At 39.6% G+C, this 19,691-nt stretch overlaps 1 protein-coding gene across 1 annotated transcript in view; it reads left to right on the top strand.

Annotated features, from left to right (window-relative positions):
• Positions 1 to 226: 226 nt before the first annotated feature.
• tspan7 (tetraspanin 7) overlaps positions 227 to 19,691 on the top strand; it is an 81,143-nt gene continuing 61,678 nt past the window's right edge. Inside the window, exon 1 of the mRNA XM_069889390.1 lies at positions 227 to 417. Coding sequence (XP_069745491.1) covers positions 337 to 417 — 81 coding nt within the window. The 5' untranslated portion in view covers positions 227 to 336. The remainder of the gene's footprint in view (positions 418 to 19,691) is intronic.

The raw sequence follows: 19,691 nt of genomic DNA, 5'->3' as shown, positions 1-19,691 counted from the left end.
ATTCGGGCACGGAGCGGGTTTTTAATGCTCCCGGCACGTGCTCGATGTTGGCCAATAGATAGTGTGTGTTTCTACTGCTCGATCGGGCATCACCTCGCAGCGCTGCCCGCCCACCCTCCCTCCAGCCCGGCTCGTCCGCCGGGCGATGCTCCCGGCGACACGCGCCGACGTGTTCGGCTTCATTGCGGGGCTGACGTCATGGGGGAAAGGGGTGGGGAGGGTGGTGGTCTGGCCCCGTGATGCAGCGCCGCCGCCGAATGGCTTGAGTGCTGCAGTCTCCAGGCGCTGGGAGGGGAGATAGACGAGGGGCATTGGTGCGTAAACGTCTAGATTATTATGGCATCGCGGCGAATGGAGACTAAACCGGTGATAACGTGTCTTAAAACACTCCTCATCATCTACAGCTTCGTTTTTTGGGTGAGGATAATGGATTTTTTTCCCCCTAAAGATCTCAAACATGTAAAGATTGACTGAAATAATGAGGTGTGTGTTTTGCCTTGCACTTGATCCCCCCCAAAAAGCTTCAGATTGCCAAGGGGAGCGGAGCGCCCTTCTTCGCTCACTGGGATGTAGGATGTATTTGACACGGTCGTGTTTCGGGGAATTCTCAAACAATGCTGCGATTGAAATGGTGATCTTGGACGGTGTCTTTAACCCTGACGCCCTGTTCGCTGGATGATGCGCCAGGCGACTGCAGTCAACATGACACAGAACCTGCCTCCCCTCCCCTGCAAGTTTGTTCCCTCGCTTTAAATTATTTTGCTCACTCAGGAAACTGGTGACATTTATTATGTGCCTTAATATTTTCTCTGGGAGAACGGCGTGCCCGTTAGAATTCTTTGGTGGAGAGAACAAACGAAGCAACTTGTATCATTTCCACGATGTATTTATTCTCTTAATGCATTTCAATGAGACAATTCGTCTTCCTTGAAATCGAGACGCAGTTGTATTATTTAACAAACGCTTCTTCCCGGTCTTAAATTTTAGCTGCAGTCTCTTCCACCTGCAACAAATGATCTCTTAGGTCGGCTGGAACAACTTGAAGACGGTTCCCTAATTACTCCGGAGTTTTTACTGACGCAATATTTTCTCCAATGGATTGATTCAACCATGATTTGGCGGAAAATAATTGAAAAATAAATGTATCCGATTAATTTTAGGGTCGGAGGAGAACAGGAGGTCACCCCCCCAAAAAAACTAGGCATAAAATATCTGTTTCATTTAAAGCCTGTAATGTTGGAGATGATGTATCTTAATGTGAGAAGTTAGCAATGTTACCTACATTGTTTCAATTTCACTTGTATAAAGGAATAGGAGCATTGCCGTTCATCCTTGGCCTGAAGCCTATACTTAATGATGTAGCGGTTTTGTGTATCTGGTGGTTTTGCTGAACATGGAGATGAAAATGCATCTGAAGGGTTTGCAGCAATGTTGTGGCATGCTGCAAGGTGCGGCACGGAGTAATCAGAAGCTACTGCACATGACTGCAAATACTGTTATTGGTGGTGTTTTTTAATTTTGCACGAGCAATGGAGAAAAACTTGTGAATGGGGCAGACTTGTAGATCTTCAATTTGTCACAATTGCATCAACTACTTGTGTTTTAAAATTGAAGGGGGTACATTAATGCAAGTTGTTGACGATGATGAGACAAACATTGAAATGCAGCCTTAGGGAGTAATGAATAGGTTCGGTGAAAGAATTTCAGGGATTAAGGCCATTGAGAGCAGCATCCGAAAGATGAAAAATCAGAGTTTTGCACTAGGGAGAATTGGAAGAACCAGGGATGGTGGAGTTACTGCGTGGAGGAGATGGGGATTTAAAAGCAAAGACAAGAATTTTACAGGTTTTGTGGGATTGAGAACAAATGCAAGTCAGCAATGGTTACAACTGAATATACAGATGAATGACCTGCAGATGTGTGCAAGGCAGGAAGTCAAGAAACAAAACCTATAAGCACAAAAGAAGATTTAGAAAGAGGAGGAGTACGCCTTCCAACCCTTAGAATCTGCTTGGTGATTCATGAAGATCACAGCCAATTTTCTACCTCAGCACCATTTTCCCGCACGATCCCCATCCTCCCTGATTTGCTCAGAGATCGACTGAATTGTATTTTGAATGAATACAACTGAACATCCAAACACTTCCAGGGTAGAAGATTTCACAGGCTCACTGCCCTCTAATCTCTTTAGTGAAACAGTTCTCCTCATCACGGTTCTAAACAAAGTTCTGTTCCTTGGTCATGAACTCCTCATTCAGGGAAAAGATTCCTTTAATGTCATGTAATAGTACAAAGCATGTAATATTACATGAAATTACCTTATGGCTGCCTTAAGGCAGACAAAAATGTTGCCAGCATCCCTTGTAGTACGAGAGAAAGAGAGTCCCTTCAGAGTCACTGAGTGTCCGTGGATTCACCTCCCACAGCCGCATGGACGCCTGTTCAATCCATCGGCAACCTGAACTCCAGGTCAAAATCTCCAACAAGATCAGGAAGGCTTCAGCGCCTGAGGCCCTTCCGGAGCCCTTCTTGCCCTCAGCACCCTCACAAATCCTACCTCCAGCACCTGGTTCCTATGAGTATTTCCAGCGCCTGGCAGCCCATGCGGGTCCCTGTGCTGCTGAGTCCTTCGCCGTGGTCACCATCCAGGGTCATCTCCTCTGCTGCTTCTCAAAGAGGGGTGTTAAATTCGCCTGCAGGCCCATGCTGCCCAATTCACCCAATTGACCTACAACCCCCAGTATATTTTGAACAGTGGGAGGAAACTGGACCACCGGGAGGAAACCCACGCAGACACAGGGAGAACGTAAAAATTTTACGAACTGCACGTAACAAGCAGCAATAGACACTGAAACAGGCAGTGTTTAATTTTAAAACACTAATTTTATTTCTAACTCTTAAACTATAGTCTTAACTTTTAAACTATTTTAACACTGTCTATCCCCAGCTTTACGCAGGTGTCTAGTCTGGCTGCTACAGACAGGCCTTTAAAAATGTTGAGTTCTAATAAGATCTTATCCCATTCTTCTAAACTCTATAAAGAAAATAATTCCAGTCTACTCAATGTCATGTTCAATAATAAACCTGCCAGTCCCTGTACACTGCAGTAATCCTTCCTCACTCCTGTAATAAAACGCACTCACAGTAAAGGCCAGCATATCTTCTTCCTTAATGTCCGATAAACTCTCAATAAGGATTTCAGCCACCAGTTTAAATAAAGATCATGCAGTGAAAAGTCATGTTTTACCACAATTAGTAGGAGGATGTTCAACCTGTTGGTCCACGTTAGCTCCCAGGTATCCACAGCAGCCAAATATCCTGCCAGCACGTCTTGGGGATGCGGAAAGAAATTAAAACACCTGATGGAAACCCACAGAGTCACAGGATGAAAATGCAAATTGCATATAATCAGCAGGTCAGGTTAGGATTGAATCCCAATCATTGGAAGTGTGAGGCAATAGAGCTAACTGCTGCAACAAGAATATTATTACACCACTAGAAGTCGCTATTCATGGTCAATTAGTGAGTACGTAAAACCTCACCTCAAAGGCATATAGGCTGTTAAAGGTAAAATAATTAATACATTAATCAGTGCTGCTGAAATGAACGATGTCCCATTTCAATTCCCCATCCCATTCTCTTGCTGTCATGTCTGTCCATGGTCTCATGCACTGCCAGACTGAGGCCACCCACAAATTGGAGGAGCATCACCTCATCTTCTGACTGGGCATCCTCCAACTAGACAGCATTAATATCAACTTCTCTGGCTTTTGTTAAACTCCACTCCCCCTCCCCCACTTCCACCCCGTCACTTTCTCCCAGCTCTGTCTCTCCTCCCTTTCCCTGTCTCTTTTCACACAGACATAATCAATTCTCCCCTCTCCCTTTATCATATCCAATTAACACCTTTTATTGGTCGGGACCCCTCCCCCAGCCCAGCTCTGTCTGAACTCTGAGATTCCCTGTTCTTTGCTCATTCTGCTTATTCCCTGAAGAAGGCCTCAGGCCCGAAACGTCAGAAATCTAACTTGGTCTCCTTCAACAGCTGAGTTCCTCCAGCATTTTGGTGTGTTTTTACTAAACTTATATCAAGTCAAGTTTATTGTAATCTGATTGCACAAGTAGAAATCAGCATTCTCTGGTCTCGGTGCAAAACACGCAGACACCTAACCAAACAAAACACACAGACGGACAAGCAATCCAACAATGTGAGGGGCACTGGACAAAGTGGCGACTCTCTGTCTGTCTTATGGTAGACAAAAGTTAAAGAATTTCATGTATGCTACTTTTACCCCCTCCATAAATCTTCGTCCGCGAAGCCAAGCCAAAGAGAAACATTCTAAATGGAGTATTAGGTGACAATAATGGAACCTTTACCTTTACATAACGCAGACAAGTATTCAGTTGTACAAATTAATAAATGTTGTTTCATAAAAATTAAGAATCTCCGATGGTTAGTGTGGGCAACTCCTTTGGTCATTCAGCATTCTCACTGCCCATGGGAAGCTGTTCATCAGCCTGGTGGTGCTGGCTCCCGTATCTTTCCCTACGGAAGCAGCTGAAAGATGTGTGTGGGGTGGAAGGGGTTGTCAATAATTTTGCCTGCCCTCTTCAGACACTGATCCTACGGATCACATCGATGTGGGGGAGGAAGATTCCAGTGATCCTCTCGGCCACTTTGGGAGTCTCGTGGATTGACCTCTGATCTATTTCCCTGCAACCGTACCACACTGTGATGCAGCCGGCCAGGATGCTCTTGATTGGGTTCCTGTAAAATGTTGACATACAGTAATGGTGTCATACGTGGTTAAACATTGCAGAAAGATTTATCTTGACCAAATTTTTAATGACCTGTTCAAATTCTTTAGTCACAATCACTAATTGGATTTCTTTGAAGTGTCTTGGAAAATTTTACTTCAGCTCATTAAAAAGGTGCTATATTCATGCAGTTTTCTGTTATATTTGTAAATACAATTTCTTCTTCTTTGGCTTGGCTTCGCGGACGAAGATTTATGGAGGGGGTAAATGTCCACGTCAGCTGCAGGCTCGTTTGTGGCTGACAAGTCCAATGCGGGACAGGCAGACACGGTTGCAGCGGTTGCAGGGGAAAATTGGTTAACTTAAATATCATAATTCTTTGTTTAATTTTTCAAAGCTAGATACTTTGCATCCATTTCAATGTTTATGATTATGAATAGTGTAGTTACCACAGGTTTTCAAAGTAGTTGTTTTGGATCCCCAGAAAATTAGAAACAGTGTTCATAAAGGCTATGTTCTATGTTTTATGTTCATAAAGGCTGTAGTCCTTTTTTGATGCTGATCAAAATGTATGAATGAAATTTAAATAATTTTCTTTTCTGGATTAGATTGGCCTGAAGAATTTATCAGCATGTCATCTGTCCAGCTTGGTTAAAACCACTCTCAGGAGGATTCCATTGCCTCAATGATTAGAAATGGTGGATGTTTGACAATCTGTTTAATTTCCTGTCATATTACTGAGAAATTTAATGGGAAAACTATGACAGTAGTTTTCCAATTTAAATTTAGGCATACAGCACGGGGTAAAAGGCCCTACCAGACCATGAGCAAGTACCCTCCAAATACACTAATTAGTCTACAATCTTCGTACGTTTTGAACAAGTGGGAGGAAGCCGGAGCACCCGAAGGAAACCCACGCAGATGCGTGAGAAGGTACAAACTCGTGACAGACAGTATCGGATTCGAACACAGGTCGCTGACACTGTGCTAACCGTTACACTGACCGTCACCCAGTGACCATAAAGGTTCTACATATATTGGGAATTATTAGATGGAATAGAAGCAGATTGGGATTCTTCCTTGTTTTTGTTCATTTTTTTTCTTTTGAAGCCCTTTCCACTTAGATTTTACACCTTCAGAAATGCATACTGATTTTCAAGCCAGGGCATTAAAGTATTAATTTTACATCTAGGTCTGAAGGAATTTAAGATTTCAACAATTAGCAAATATTTCATGAAAACGACAGCTAAAAAATACTGCCCTTTATAGATTGGCATTTTGTTTATACTATTTTGTAGATTATATAAAATTCAACTTCTGACACAATCCGCATATAAAACAATGAGCAGATAAGAGTTTCAGCTTTGTACACAATTATTTATTCTATGTACAATTTAATTTTATTGCCATATTTATTTTCTGGTTCAAATTTCCACACAAATAAATGTTTAATCACATCTAACATCCACCATGAATTTCTGCACCATTTTATTTTTAAATTAAAGGGTTGTGATAGTACAGACCTATCACCAATGTATATAGTGTATATAGTTACAGTATCTAGACTGTGCTTACAGCGATTGGCTGAGAGCTAAGCCATGCCTATTGTCTGGGCCTTAAAGGGTTGTGTCCCTAGCCAGGTCGGATCATTCCAGACCGGTCGGCCACCTGTGAAGAGCTCCTGACTTTTTGCTAATAAAATTGTAGTGCTGGTCGAAAGAACCAAAGACTTGTTGATCCAAACCAAGGCTTTTATTAGCGAAAGACAGGAGGTCTTCACAGGTGGCCGACCAGTCCGGAATGATCCGACCTGGCTAGGGACACAACCCTTTAAGGCCCAGACAGTAGGCGTGGCTAAACTCTCAGCCAATCACTGTAAGCACAGTCTAGATACTGTAACTATATACATTGGTGATAGGTCTGTACTATCACAGAGGGGATATTACTTGCTGCAGATTAACACACTGAAAACTGTTTGATCCGAAAAAAAACCTCATTATTAATGAGGTTTTGGCCCACCTGCTGTGAATAATAAATTTCAGTACCTGAAATATAGTTATTTTTAGTGATGTACTCCAGATGGTTCCTTGATTAAATAAATATTTTAATCATTTATGAAGATGATTTGATTCAAATAAAATTTAATTTCAACAAACTTCTCAAAACCATGCAAATGGCTGCAGTTTGCTAAAATTGGTTATTATAATTAATACATTTAGGAGTATGACTTGTATAAAAGCACCAAATATTAACCCACACCCCTGGTACATTTTGAACGGTGGGAGGAAACGGGAGCTCCCAGAGAAAACCCACGCAGACACGGGGAGAACGTGAAACTCCTTACAGACAGCACAGGACTCGAACCCTGGTGCGGACCCGATCACTGGCTCTGTAAAGGTGTGCTAACTGCTACACCAAATGTGCCGTTGATGTTGTTTTAAACTAATATTAAAGGTTTGCTGAAATGTGATTTCTGTTGGATGCAATGCTTTGTCATTTTTTGGAAAATTTTCAAAATACCATCAACTTTTTGCTACCATCTAATTTATAAAACCCAGAAGGTTAGGACAGTATGTCAGCATTTATACTAACTGGGATAACTAGTGGACAAATGAAAGGTAACCTTTTGAGAACACACCAAAATAAAAATAAGAAAGAATAAGCATTCTAGTCCTATGTAAGATACTTTGCCATTTATCAAGATCTTCAACAGAAGCAGGCCACTAGGTCCATCGAGTCTGTTCCGTGACTCTACACTAAGCTGAACTATGCTCACACCTAGTTCCAATTTCCAGCCTCTTCCCCATATCTCTTGATACCCTTACTAATTAGATACTTATCAATTTCCTGTTTAAATTGTCCCAATGATCTGGCCTCCACCAGTGAGTTTCACAGATCCACGACCTTCTGACTAAAGAAGTTCTTCCTCATCTCTGTTTTAAATGAATAATTTCTAATTTTAAGGCTGTGACCCCTTATTCTTGATTTACCCACCAAGGGAAACATCTTACCTATATCCACTCTGTCAAAACCTTTCAAAATTCAAAATGTCTCAATGAGATCCCCTCTTATTCTTCTATACTCCAACAAATACAAGAGCCTCATTTTGCAGCACTGTGCCACAATACTCGATTCCCATAAAGTCGAGGAACTTGCTCAACTGTGTTTTGAATGAACACAATGACTAAGTCTCTACAGCCTTTCAGAATAGGGAATTCCAAGGATTCACTCTCTGAAGAAATTTCATCTCTAATGGTCTGCCCTTATTCTTGGTCTGTACCTAATCCCCATCCCACCCCTGCCTCACCCCAGTTCTGAGACATTTCTATGATCTTCCATGATCCAGCCTGTCATCTCATTTTAGAATTTTGTATGTTTTGATGAATTCTCTAATCCTCTTGAACTCATTTAATCAGCATGTCTTCTTGTGGCAAATGTGGCATCCTTGAGACCAAGCTATGAATTCTCTCTCCTACAACTACATTGTTTGTAGATAAGGAGAACTTTCTCCAATTTGAAATAACAATTTAAGTGTGGAATGCATAAATGAACAGTGAAATAAGCTATATATTTTGTGGAATATCATAAAATATTGATATTTGTATGCTGCCTGTCATGGGATTAGGGTGTTCCAAAGCATTTTACTGCCAATTTTTTTTTAGTGTTTCAATGTTGTAATGTAGGAATAAATACAATTGGAAATTGTTTGCGAGGACTAAGATCTGTGCATATATATTTTAAAAGGTGCATAGTCATTAACTTTCTTCAGTATTGTAGCTTTATTTACTCTTGCCATTATTAAGTGGCATATAATCAACAAAATTATTCAGAAATTACGGTAGGAGTTTTGATTTATTGTGTGAGAAGTTTTTTCTTGTGAATAAACCAAACAGATGATTTGATATCAGCAGTGTTTCAAGTTCAAGTTTATTTCTCATCTGATTGTTCCAGTCCAACCCAATGAAACAACGTTCTCCAGTCCACGGTGCAAACAGTGCAAAACACACATATAGGCATAATACACATACAGATGAACAATACATATACACCGTATATATGTACATATATTAAAGCAATTATTAATAAATAGTAGAGTCATGGAGAATTGTTTAAGCAGTCATTCAGCAGTCTCTGCCCGTGAGGAAAAGCTGTTCACTAGCCTGGTGAATCTAGCACTGAGACTTCTGTATCTTTTACCTGTTAGAAGTAGCTGATAGATGCTTTATGTGGGTGGTATGGGTCCTCCCTGATTTTGCAAGCCCTCTTTAAACAACTGTGGTGGTACACCAGCAGCCTACTGCAGGGGGCAACCTCTGTACCTGGAGGAGTGTACCGTCGGCCTACTGCAGGGGGAAACCTCTGTGCCTGCAGGAGTGTAAGGGGACAGGACAACACCTGGCCAGCTGTTAATCAGTTGGCCTGAATGGATCAAGCCCCTCCCGGTCAGGTGTCAATCACCCTCCGGGATATAAGCCTGCGCCTGCCTCCCGAGGCCTCACTCAGAGTTGCTGCAGCTACAGCCAGCCTGGCTCTGTGGAAGTCTTTGTGGATTAAAGCCTGTTGTACAGTCTTTACCTTGTGTGTGTCTGATTCTGGCTAACAGTGCACCACAGATGGAGAATTGAATCCCAGTAAATCACATCAATTTGGGGGGGAGAGGGGGTGTTGGTAGGAGGGAGACACCAGTGATCCACTCTGCTCCTTTTATAGTCCTGTGGAATGACCTCTGATCCAGTGCTCTGCAGCAACTGGTCAACTGTGATGCTGCTGTGCAGGGCACTCTTGATCGAGCTCCTGTAGAAAGTTGCCTTGACCACCTCAGCTTTCTAAGTAAGTAGAGTTGCTGTTGCACCTTCCTGACAAGTGAGGAGATGTTGTGTGTCCAGGATAGGTCACTTGTTAAGTGGACATTGAGGAACTTGGTGGTCTACACACTCTGATCACTCCCCAATTGTTTAATACAATCATATCAGTGTGTTGGTGCTCACTGTTCTGCTGTGCTGCTTTAGACTGCGGTCATTCCTTTAGGAACTCCAGAATCCAGTCACAGAGTAGGTGTTGAGTCCCAGCAAGGACAGCTTCTCCACCAGCCTCTGGGATATGATTGTATTAAACAAGATAGTGTTAATAGCCATTCCTTGCTCATTTGCAACAATGTATTTAACACAGCATTTTGAATCACTATTATAATATTTATTTTCATTGGATTTTTCCAGACATGCACTTCCCTTTTAATCAGTAAACGTTCCCCTTTGAGCTCTGGCAATGGCCTTGCAGTCCTATAGGACAGGCAAACAACTTCTGGAAAAGAACACAGGATTTCTTTATCTAACTTGCATTAACCTAAGTGAAGCAGCTGCTTTATATATTAGGAGATGTGCTGGGTAGTTCATGGCCTTTCTCACAACTCCCTTGTGAACCAATTATTCATTGCCAACGATAGCTTGCAGGCCGTCCATATCACCTTGCTTAGAGATGGCTCATACTGTGAGGTCATCTGAAGAAAAAGGAACTGTTATGGTGAGTGAACTTCCTCTTATATTAATATACTCTCTATCCTGTATTTTTCTGTAAAGTAAAATAATGTCATTATCCTAAAAATAAACATTTTGTATGGCATTTGCAGAGAATACTGATGGGTTTACATTTGTTATAATTCCAATAACTGGTTTAAATCTGTGATTTATTTTTCCTTATAATTTTAGATACAGGATTTGTTTACTGGTCATTTGCAAGTGCACCTTGGAGATTAGTTTTATTAGATATGCAGTTCTTTAAAGTTTTACTCAGAGAATACAAATCACAGAAGACCCTATTTCAAACCACAGTCTGTTTGCTCAAAAGACATCAAAAGGGCTAGAAGTTGGAACGTGATAACTAGATAATCTTCTGTACTGAAGCGTTCAGTAAAAAACAGATTCTTAACTGTGTCGGTGACTTCAAGTGAAACTGTACTTCTTGTAGAATGTCTGACATAGAAATAGGCAGGTAAAATCTTGGTTTATTTAACAAACAAAGAACACTAATTATTAATCTGTATAAAAGATTGATACAATAGATCAGATTTTATGAAATGTCGTACTTTAACAAATGTTCAAACTGTCCAGCAACTTATTTTAAGCGTTACTTCCGGAATTTAAAATCATCACAAATAGTTAGCTGCTTTGCATCATTCTTCCTCTTCAATCTCTCCCCATTGCCTTAAACCTATATCCTCCAGTTCTAGAATCTTCTACCATGGGAAAAAGACTGTGACCATTCACTTCATCCAGATCACTTATGATTTTTATAAACCGATAGCGGTCATTTCTCAGCCTCCTACGCTCCAAGGATTAAAGACCCAGCCTTTCCAACCTCTCCCTCCTACTGAAACCCTCTGTCCTGGCAACATTCTGGTGAATCTCTTTTGGTCCTTTTCCAATTTACTGATGTCCTATTTCCTATAGCTGAGCAACCAGGAATGTGTTCAGTCTTCAAAGTTTGGTCTCACCAATGCCTTGCACAGATGTATTCTGAGGTCCCAAATTGGGTACAAAACATCGTACATAATGAAGGTAGGTACAATAAAACCCCAGGAATCTGGCCCTTACAGGAACTGGTAGATGACAGAGAAGCAAGTTTTCTAGTTGCTAGAGCCTCACTCTTACACCTGCGTTAAGAATAAACAGTTTAAAAGACTGTACTTACATTGAACAAACTTCCATAAATATATAAATTTTAAAGCTTTCTTTGAAAACATTTAACCATTGCTGCATTTTCAGGTTCCTTTCCCCTTCATGGAGCCTCCCAAAAGTTGAACAATAACTTCATAATTAACCCCCCCCCCCACCTCCCCCAAGTTTACAGATATATACTTAATAACATACTAATAAAAATAAGGACTCTGACTAAGCAGGGATATAGAGACATTTGAAGAACGTCACCCCAACAGCGAGCAGCATCAACCAGCTCTTCATCCTGGGTGACGCCATTTTATTCAAAGACAACTTTGCTACAAACCGAGGCATCCTTTTGGTTGAATATTTGCTCCCATCTTGACCAAAGGTTTATGTGTTACTTCAGAGAACATTCACCATTTTAAACTTTTATTTAATGTTTTATCAATTCCTATTTCCTTTAATTTGTTTTATTTATTTTCCCCTATTTTTTTCTGTTTTCTTGAGGATGCTGGTTGTTTGAATTCCGAATAAGAGGGGCTTTACTGTATTTCAATTGCTTCCCTCTCAACTTTGTCCACCCCAGTACTGATATTCTGGGAACAATGCAAACTGTCATTGGATGTCTACATTTGTATTTCTACAGCTCCAAAAAGCATAAACTTCAGCCACATTATTCAAGTGAGTTTGACAGGGCAACTACTCCAAATAGCATTAAAATCATTTTTCCATTTGCAATCAGCAATTTTAGATGAAGGTTTAAAAAAGCTTTAGTCAAGGTTTTGGCTGTTCTTATAATTGCTCAAAACATGATTTAAAAAATATTCATATATTCAACTTGAAAATAAATCAATTATTTATCATATGCTGGGAAAACATTTGATATTGATGCATATGTGTGGGTGACTGTTGTACAATCATTCTGGATGCCTTCTGCACTCTTAAAAGAAGCATGTGATTTTAGTGGGAAGCTTAACTTGGTAAACATTAAATATGGGAACCAAAGAACATAATTTGAATTAATTGAGAGACCTCGAAGCACAGATGTGCGGGGTTCCCTGAAAGTGGCAACTCAGGTGGACAAGGTGCTGAAGGGGGTATTTGACACACTAGCCTTCATTGGATGGGGCATTGTGTACAAACGTTGGGACCTCATGATACAATGTATTGGTGAGACTGCATTATACTGGAATATGATGGCATAGGTTTTAAGGGAGAGGTTTAAGAGGGATCTGAGGAGCAAATTTTTCCATTCAGAGTGGTCTGTATCTGGAACAAGCTGCCTGAGGAACTGTAGAACTAGGCACAATTTCTCAGAGGATCTTTCCTGAACCCAACACACTAATGGCATTGTGAAGAAAGAACATCAGTGGTTATGCTTCCTCAGGAATTGGCAGAAGTTTGTACATTTCTACAGATGTGTGCTGACGCAACTGTATTACAGTCTGGTATAGAACACCAATATCCCTGTGTAAATCCCTGCAGCAGGTAGTGGACATAGCCCAGGACATCACCGACAAAACCCTTCCCACATTGAGAACATCTACAGGAAATGATTCACGCCACTCAGCACATGCTCTGTTCTTGCTGCTACCATCAGGAGGGAGTATAGGTGCCACAAGACTCACACCACCAGGTCCAGAAACAGCTGCTGCCCCTCAACCATCAGACTTCTCAACCATAAAGTCAATCAGGGACTCCTTTAAGGACCTTTACTTTTGTATTTATTGGGTTTATTTTTCCTCCACTCTGTATTGGACAGTTTATATACATTTCTTCATTTGTTTACATGTGTATAGTTTTTTGTTGTACTACTAATAAGTGATCATTCTGCCTCGCCAGCAGGAAAAGAATCTCAGGGTTGTGTAATGTCATGTATGTACTCTAACAAATTTCGATGTTGAAAAAAATCATTGGACAGATTTTGAAGGAAATGGACCAAATGCAGGCAAATGGGACAAGCCTAGAATGTCAATTTGGTCAGCATGGATGAGTTGGGCCATGGGGCCTGTCCTGTGCTATATGACTCAAATTCAATGTTAACATCCTTCCTAACTTTTCAATTTTATACCTTCTTTGCAGTGATATAATTTCTCCAGTGCCTATACCCAGTGTCTATTATCCAGGCCTGAGTCCCAACCATAAATGTTTACAGTTAGTTAGATTTGAAGTACGGTTAGAAATGGCAGCAGGTGAATTCAATTACTTCTGTTTCTACTTTACATATATGTACATTCCCCACAGAAGTCACAGGTCACATGATTACCAATCCTTCCTTTTTTTAAACAAAAAAATTCCAATCTTATCTCACTTGATTCTGTCATTTCAGAGAAGGATGGATGTGTACATGGAGGTAAAGGGGGGTATTGGAGGGTTATTGGCAGAGAGCGGGAGGTTTGAGCTAGTGGAATTGTTCTATTGAACCGGTGCGGACTCGAAAGGCCGACATGGCCTGTTTCCGCTCCGTGAATGGTTATATGGTTATATATGGATTTAACTTCTTTTCACAAGTGTTGGAGGTTACTGGTCGGCACAAGTGAAATCATCGAGGTGGTGTTTGAAACCTATCAGAATTAGCCAAATGTTACTTTCTTAGGATGAAGTAGAAGAGTTGAAAATAAGCAGTTGGTTTCAGATTGCTTTAAATTGGATTGCAGTAAATTTTAATTCCAGCAAAACTTTTCTGGAGAAGTGGGCAGAGTGGCTAGCAGAATGCCTTTACAGTGCCAGCGATCAGGACTGGCGTTCGAATCCCGCACTGTCTGTAAAGAGTTTGTACGTTCTCCCTGTGCCTGCATGGGTTTTCCCTGGGGGCTTTGGTTTCCTGCCACTGTTTGAAACGTACCGAGGGTATAGGTTAATTTGGTCTAAATTGGGCACCATGGACTCGAGGGCCGAAATGGCCTGTTACCCAGTTATATATCTAAATTTAAATTTAAGTGGCTAGGCTAATAGAGCAACTTCAGATTTCCAAAGGGTTAGAAAAAGTGTATCCCTGAATTTTATGTTCCCATGCACACCACAGACCAGAAACTGTTCAGAGATTTAGACATTTGGCTACGTGGCTCTCTTTTTCTTTATGTTAACATTATGTTAATCAAGGATAGTTATTCGTTATTCTGTGTTTTCTAGCAACTAATCAACTTCCTTACCTGATTGATGGATTTGCTTCATTATCTTGTCAAATAGAAAACATGGAAGGAAATTATTTTGCAAAACTCAGATGACGGTAGTCTTTGTGCATTTTACATACAATTGAGATTTTGTAAGGAATTCAACCTGTAAAGTAAGAGTGATATTTCCAAAACACAACCACACTAGCTTTACAGAGTTCAACTTACTCTTGCTACATTTTCATCTGTACTATTTTTACCTTATGGGCTGATATTTGTAATATGCTTGTGATATATGGAAAAATATAGTATGAATGCGCTAAATGAATATAGAAATATCTGGCCTCAAATTCTATTATATTTCAAATAACTGTTTTTGTTAAATTCATAAAATTTCCTCTATTTAATTGAATTGTTGATTGGAATTAACATATGAGCACAAGAAAAATAATTGAACCTGAATTGAAAAATAATTAATAAATTATTGCATTCTCATTATTTTTCCATTTTTATACAATGAGTGGCTAAGCTGTCAAATTACAGAACATGGCATGTTTTAGTTTTAAAATAAGATTGATGGCAGAAATGAAATTTGGGAGTTTGTCTACTCCTTGTTTAGTATTTCAGATGGCAAGAAATAATTTGCTGTGCAGATAAAACTTGATAAATAATTATTAAGCAATTTTCTATATTTCGTTACAACCCTGACTTTCGTTAGTCAATTTACTTCAGGGAAGTTTCCAAGATGATAATTGAAAGAATCCTCAAAAATATTTGGAGAGGCTTTTGATTGATCTACTTTCTGTATACTGGCTGTGTGTTTAGGATATTCTGTTGGGTCCTTTCATTAGAGATTTGCATACCTGAAATGGTTGAAATATTGGTACCAAAAAGATTTGACTTGTTGCAATTATCTGAATGAAAATTTTGAGTACAAATTAATACAGATTTGTATATCAAATATAATCATTGACATGAGAAAGGAATAAGCATTTTATAAATCCCAGAATTATAGATTGACGGTTATTAGTCCTATTAGAACAATTACAGCCAAAACCAACTCAACCCAAACCAAACTAAATCCAACCTAAACACGCAATGACCACAAAGAAATCAAACCTGAAGCAACCACAGACCAATCCAGCCCAACCTGACTACAGCCAATCCAAAACTGACCCAATACATCATGACCACAGCTCAACCGAATCTGACCAGTGTTTCTAAACATTTTTTAATGATCCATTCTTGGTCCTTTATGAGTTTGCCCCAGATTGCTGTACTCTCTTTGGGACCAATTAATGTCAGCTACAAGAATCGCCAGTGGGTGCTCACTGGGGCAATTTGAGGCCCAGCATCTGCAGCTTCTTCAATGGCTTTCTCTTCACAATTAGTTCAAAATTGCAGATGTTTATGCAAATTACACCATGACCAGTTGTACTCAGGAAACTTCACGTAATAAAACTGGCTGTTCCCCTAACGAAATAACCCTATGAACAGGTGATCTTTGAATTTTGTATCTTCCATTCTCCATTCTATTTGGGTGTGCTTTGCAAACAAGATTTACAATTATATTATTTAACAGTACAAAATATTGTCTTCTTTCCAAATGAAGGCACAGCTTTTCTATCTATTCTACTTGAAAATGTTAAAAAGGCTAATCAAAGCTGAATTGCATTATTTCATTTTAATGTACCCTTCCTTCTGATGAAACTAGAAATCACAATTAAACATTGCACATCTCTACACTTCTGTGTGTGGGCCATTTTGAGGAAAGAAGCAGAAAAATCAGCTCATGGATTCTTTTTTTTTTAAAATGGAGGAAAATGCCACACTTTTCAGTAGTGTGCCCCAGTTCAAATATGAAACATTTTAAATGACAGAAGTTGTTCTGACATAAATAGCTGAGTATCTATACACCAAGGCCTTTTCCAAGTTCATAGCTAAATAATAGCTTGTGCACAAATAGAATCTGTTCTAGCAGATCATTAAGGTTGCCAGTGGCAACAGGATTTCTGCCAGATTTGGCCTCGAAGCATTGTAAATCGTGACAAAACAATAATCAAAAAGGGAATAAAAATGTGTGCGGAATGCAAGGAGGAGAATTAACATGGTGTTGATTAAGAATATATTCAGAATTATTCAGTTCCATTTAAGGCTACTGGGAGAGCAGCAACTCAGCATTTATCAATATTGTATGATGTAATTGACATGCGTAAAGGACAATCCATGGAGGTCTTTATAATTTAACAGACAGATACTTTTTGCCAATGTTGTATATTTTGTCACCTGTCACTACTGCTATTATTGAAATACATTCATTCATGTTTATTGCTGCTGTATTATTATTAGCTGCCCAATGTTGGCTACATAAAAATTTAAAAGGTACAGAATTGGGCAAATTGACCTTACAGTTCATTAGCTTAGCAAGCCATTCATGTTTATACATATGTGTGGAACCATATAGAAGTTGTTCTTAAGGCCTTGTGAGAAAAGTATGTGGAAGATTCTTTTGAATGGTTTCCCAAGAAAGCTGTCAAAACTGGCAGATATCACTTCATGAAAACTTTCCAAACAAGCACCCAAACCTTGCTTTGTTGGTGGTGAGATGGGCATTTCAGGAAAATTAGTGCCGTAGCCTGTTGAATGCCTTCTGTGGTGAGTTTGAGGACATTATCTATTCCTTCTGGTGTGTGCGCATGTCGAGAAGTTCTGGAAAGAGGTGCCGAGATGTTTTTATCAACACAACTGCACAACACAAGACTCTGTTTTGTGGACATTTCCTAGAGATGTGCCTTGAGAAAACTGTTCCAGGAAGATTATTGCATAGTGATGTACACCTTTGGTTTATCCAAAACATATTGGATTCCCACTGTAAGGAACTGCCCACAAGTGAATGATGCCAACTGACTTGTTTTCAGGTGCAGGACTGCATGCTGACACATGGAGTATTTGTTGACGAAAAATTGATGCCCTGCTTATATAATATGTATCTTCTAAGTTTGTGGGATGATCTTTTGAATTTGTGACATGTGAACATATTTATGGTCTTTATGGAAAAAAATAATTTTGGGGGAAAAAAAACTTCATGTTTATTGTGTTTCTCCCTTAAGGTTAGCAGAATGCTATTACAGTACTTGTGGTCGGGACCAGGATTCGAGTTCTGTTTGTAAGGAGTTTTTACATTTCCCCCATGTAGTTCTCAGAAGAAAATAGTTTATCATCAAATCTAAATATTAAGCAAGTAACAGATAGCTTTTATTACATTTTATATTGATCTGAATCAACTTAATTAATTTACAAAGTTGATTTTTATAAATTTGGCTTGTTAACTTGGTTCTTTATCTGACAATAATATGCATTCTGAGTTCGTGGTTTGAATCGTTTAGGTTTATTTCAATTGCAAGGACTTCACCATTTCTTAGCAATTAGTAAAACAGGATAGAGTATTAAACAGAAGAAATCATTATTACTCAAAGGAAAATAAAACACACACCATTTAATTTCATTCCATTAAAAGCTTCCTATGCACGTGATCCATGTACTTGAGCTACGTTAGTCCTCCATACCTTTTGTTCTATATTTTCAGGTTCATTCAGTGATGCTGTAGGGATATGAATAAGCATAGAAGATGTACAGAGTAATGAGGAAGGAAAAGCCTTATGTACTGGTACTGAAATGGTCAAATGTGGTGACTAATAATTTATTTTTACCATTTATGAACTAATATAATTTATTTGACATAAATTATGAACAGGATTAAGGGAGAAAAGGAATTGAAATTGTTTACAAAGTATTATCCAGAAATTAGATCAATTGGAATCCATCATTTAGGCGCTAAGTGCACAAAAATCAATTTTGCCTGTTATAGATTGTTCTAATGACTATTTCTAGATGAAATTACAACCAATTTTATTGGCCGTGACCAGTTCAGACCCATAGTGTGGTGCCTGACCTTAAAGCTGCTTTGGTTCTCAATGAAGTCACAAATTCAGCACCACATCTCTCCTCCCTACTGATGAAAATTGGACCTCTCGCTTACAAAGAATGATTATCATACAAAATCCGCCAAAAAATGGGAGCAAAATGCACTATACACCAAGCAATGGTGGCACGGTCAGCATTGCAGCTAGTACAATGCTACTACAGCACCAGTGATCAGGTCCGGGGTTCGAATCCTGTGCTGTTTGTAAGGAGTGTTTACATTTTCCCCATGTCTGTGTGGGTTTCCTCCCGGAGCTCTGGTTTCCTCCCATGTTTGAAACGTGCCGGGATTGTAGGTTAATTGGGCGTCACAGGCTCGTGGCCCAAAGTGGCATGTTGCTATGCAGTATGTCCAAAAAAAAAAGATTGGCACTAAGGCATGAGATTTCTATTGTTGCATCTGCCTGCCTCTTTTTGCAATAGTGGTAACAATACCAAATTTATTTGGTCAACGAGTGGTTGCAGCCCTTAAATTTTATGGACATCAGGGCAAGATTACTGCACTTCCCACCTCACCGACCACACAGCCTTGCAGTGTGTGTGTACATGCAACTGTATTTTAAAGTACCCAATGGGTCTAATCCAGTTCACATGAAGCAAGGGAAAAGCTATTTCAGTACATTATATTCCATTGTGTTCACATGGAAACAATTATGCATACCAGTATGTAACTGTGATAGTACAGATCTATCACCAATGTACATAGTGTATATAGTTACTGTATCTAGACTGTGCTTACAGCGATTGGCTGAGAGCTAAGCCACACCTATTGTTTGGGCCTTAAAGGGTTGTGTCCCTAGCCAGGTCGGATCATTCCGGACTGGTCGGCCACCTGTGAAGAGCTCCGGTCTTTTGCTAATAAAAGCCTTGGTTTGGATCAACAAGTCTTTGGTTCTTTCGACGAGCTCTACAGTAACTTGTTTTATTTGTTTGCTATTTCATTACATTACCATTATCTGCATTCAACCAAAACACTATTATAATTGATACCCAAACTAATTACTTTTTGAATTGAGAAACAGTGGAACAGCACTCAGAGGAACAACATCATCTTTAATTACTTGCATTAAATAGAGATAAATATATTGTTCCAGGATAATTCACTCCCCAACATTTGGTTTCAATGAAACTAATGAAGTTTTGGAATATTGACAGTTGAAATATAGGGAGGACTTGCCGCCAG

This window comes from Narcine bancroftii, chromosome 7 (genome assembly GCF_036971445.1).
Source record: "Narcine bancroftii isolate sNarBan1 chromosome 7, sNarBan1.hap1, whole genome shotgun sequence".
In the NCBI taxonomy this organism is placed as follows: domain Eukaryota; kingdom Metazoa; phylum Chordata; class Chondrichthyes; order Torpediniformes; family Narcinidae; genus Narcine; species Narcine bancroftii.
Note: the sequence above shows the minus strand (reverse complement) of the source record. Positions and strands in the feature narration are given on the sequence as shown.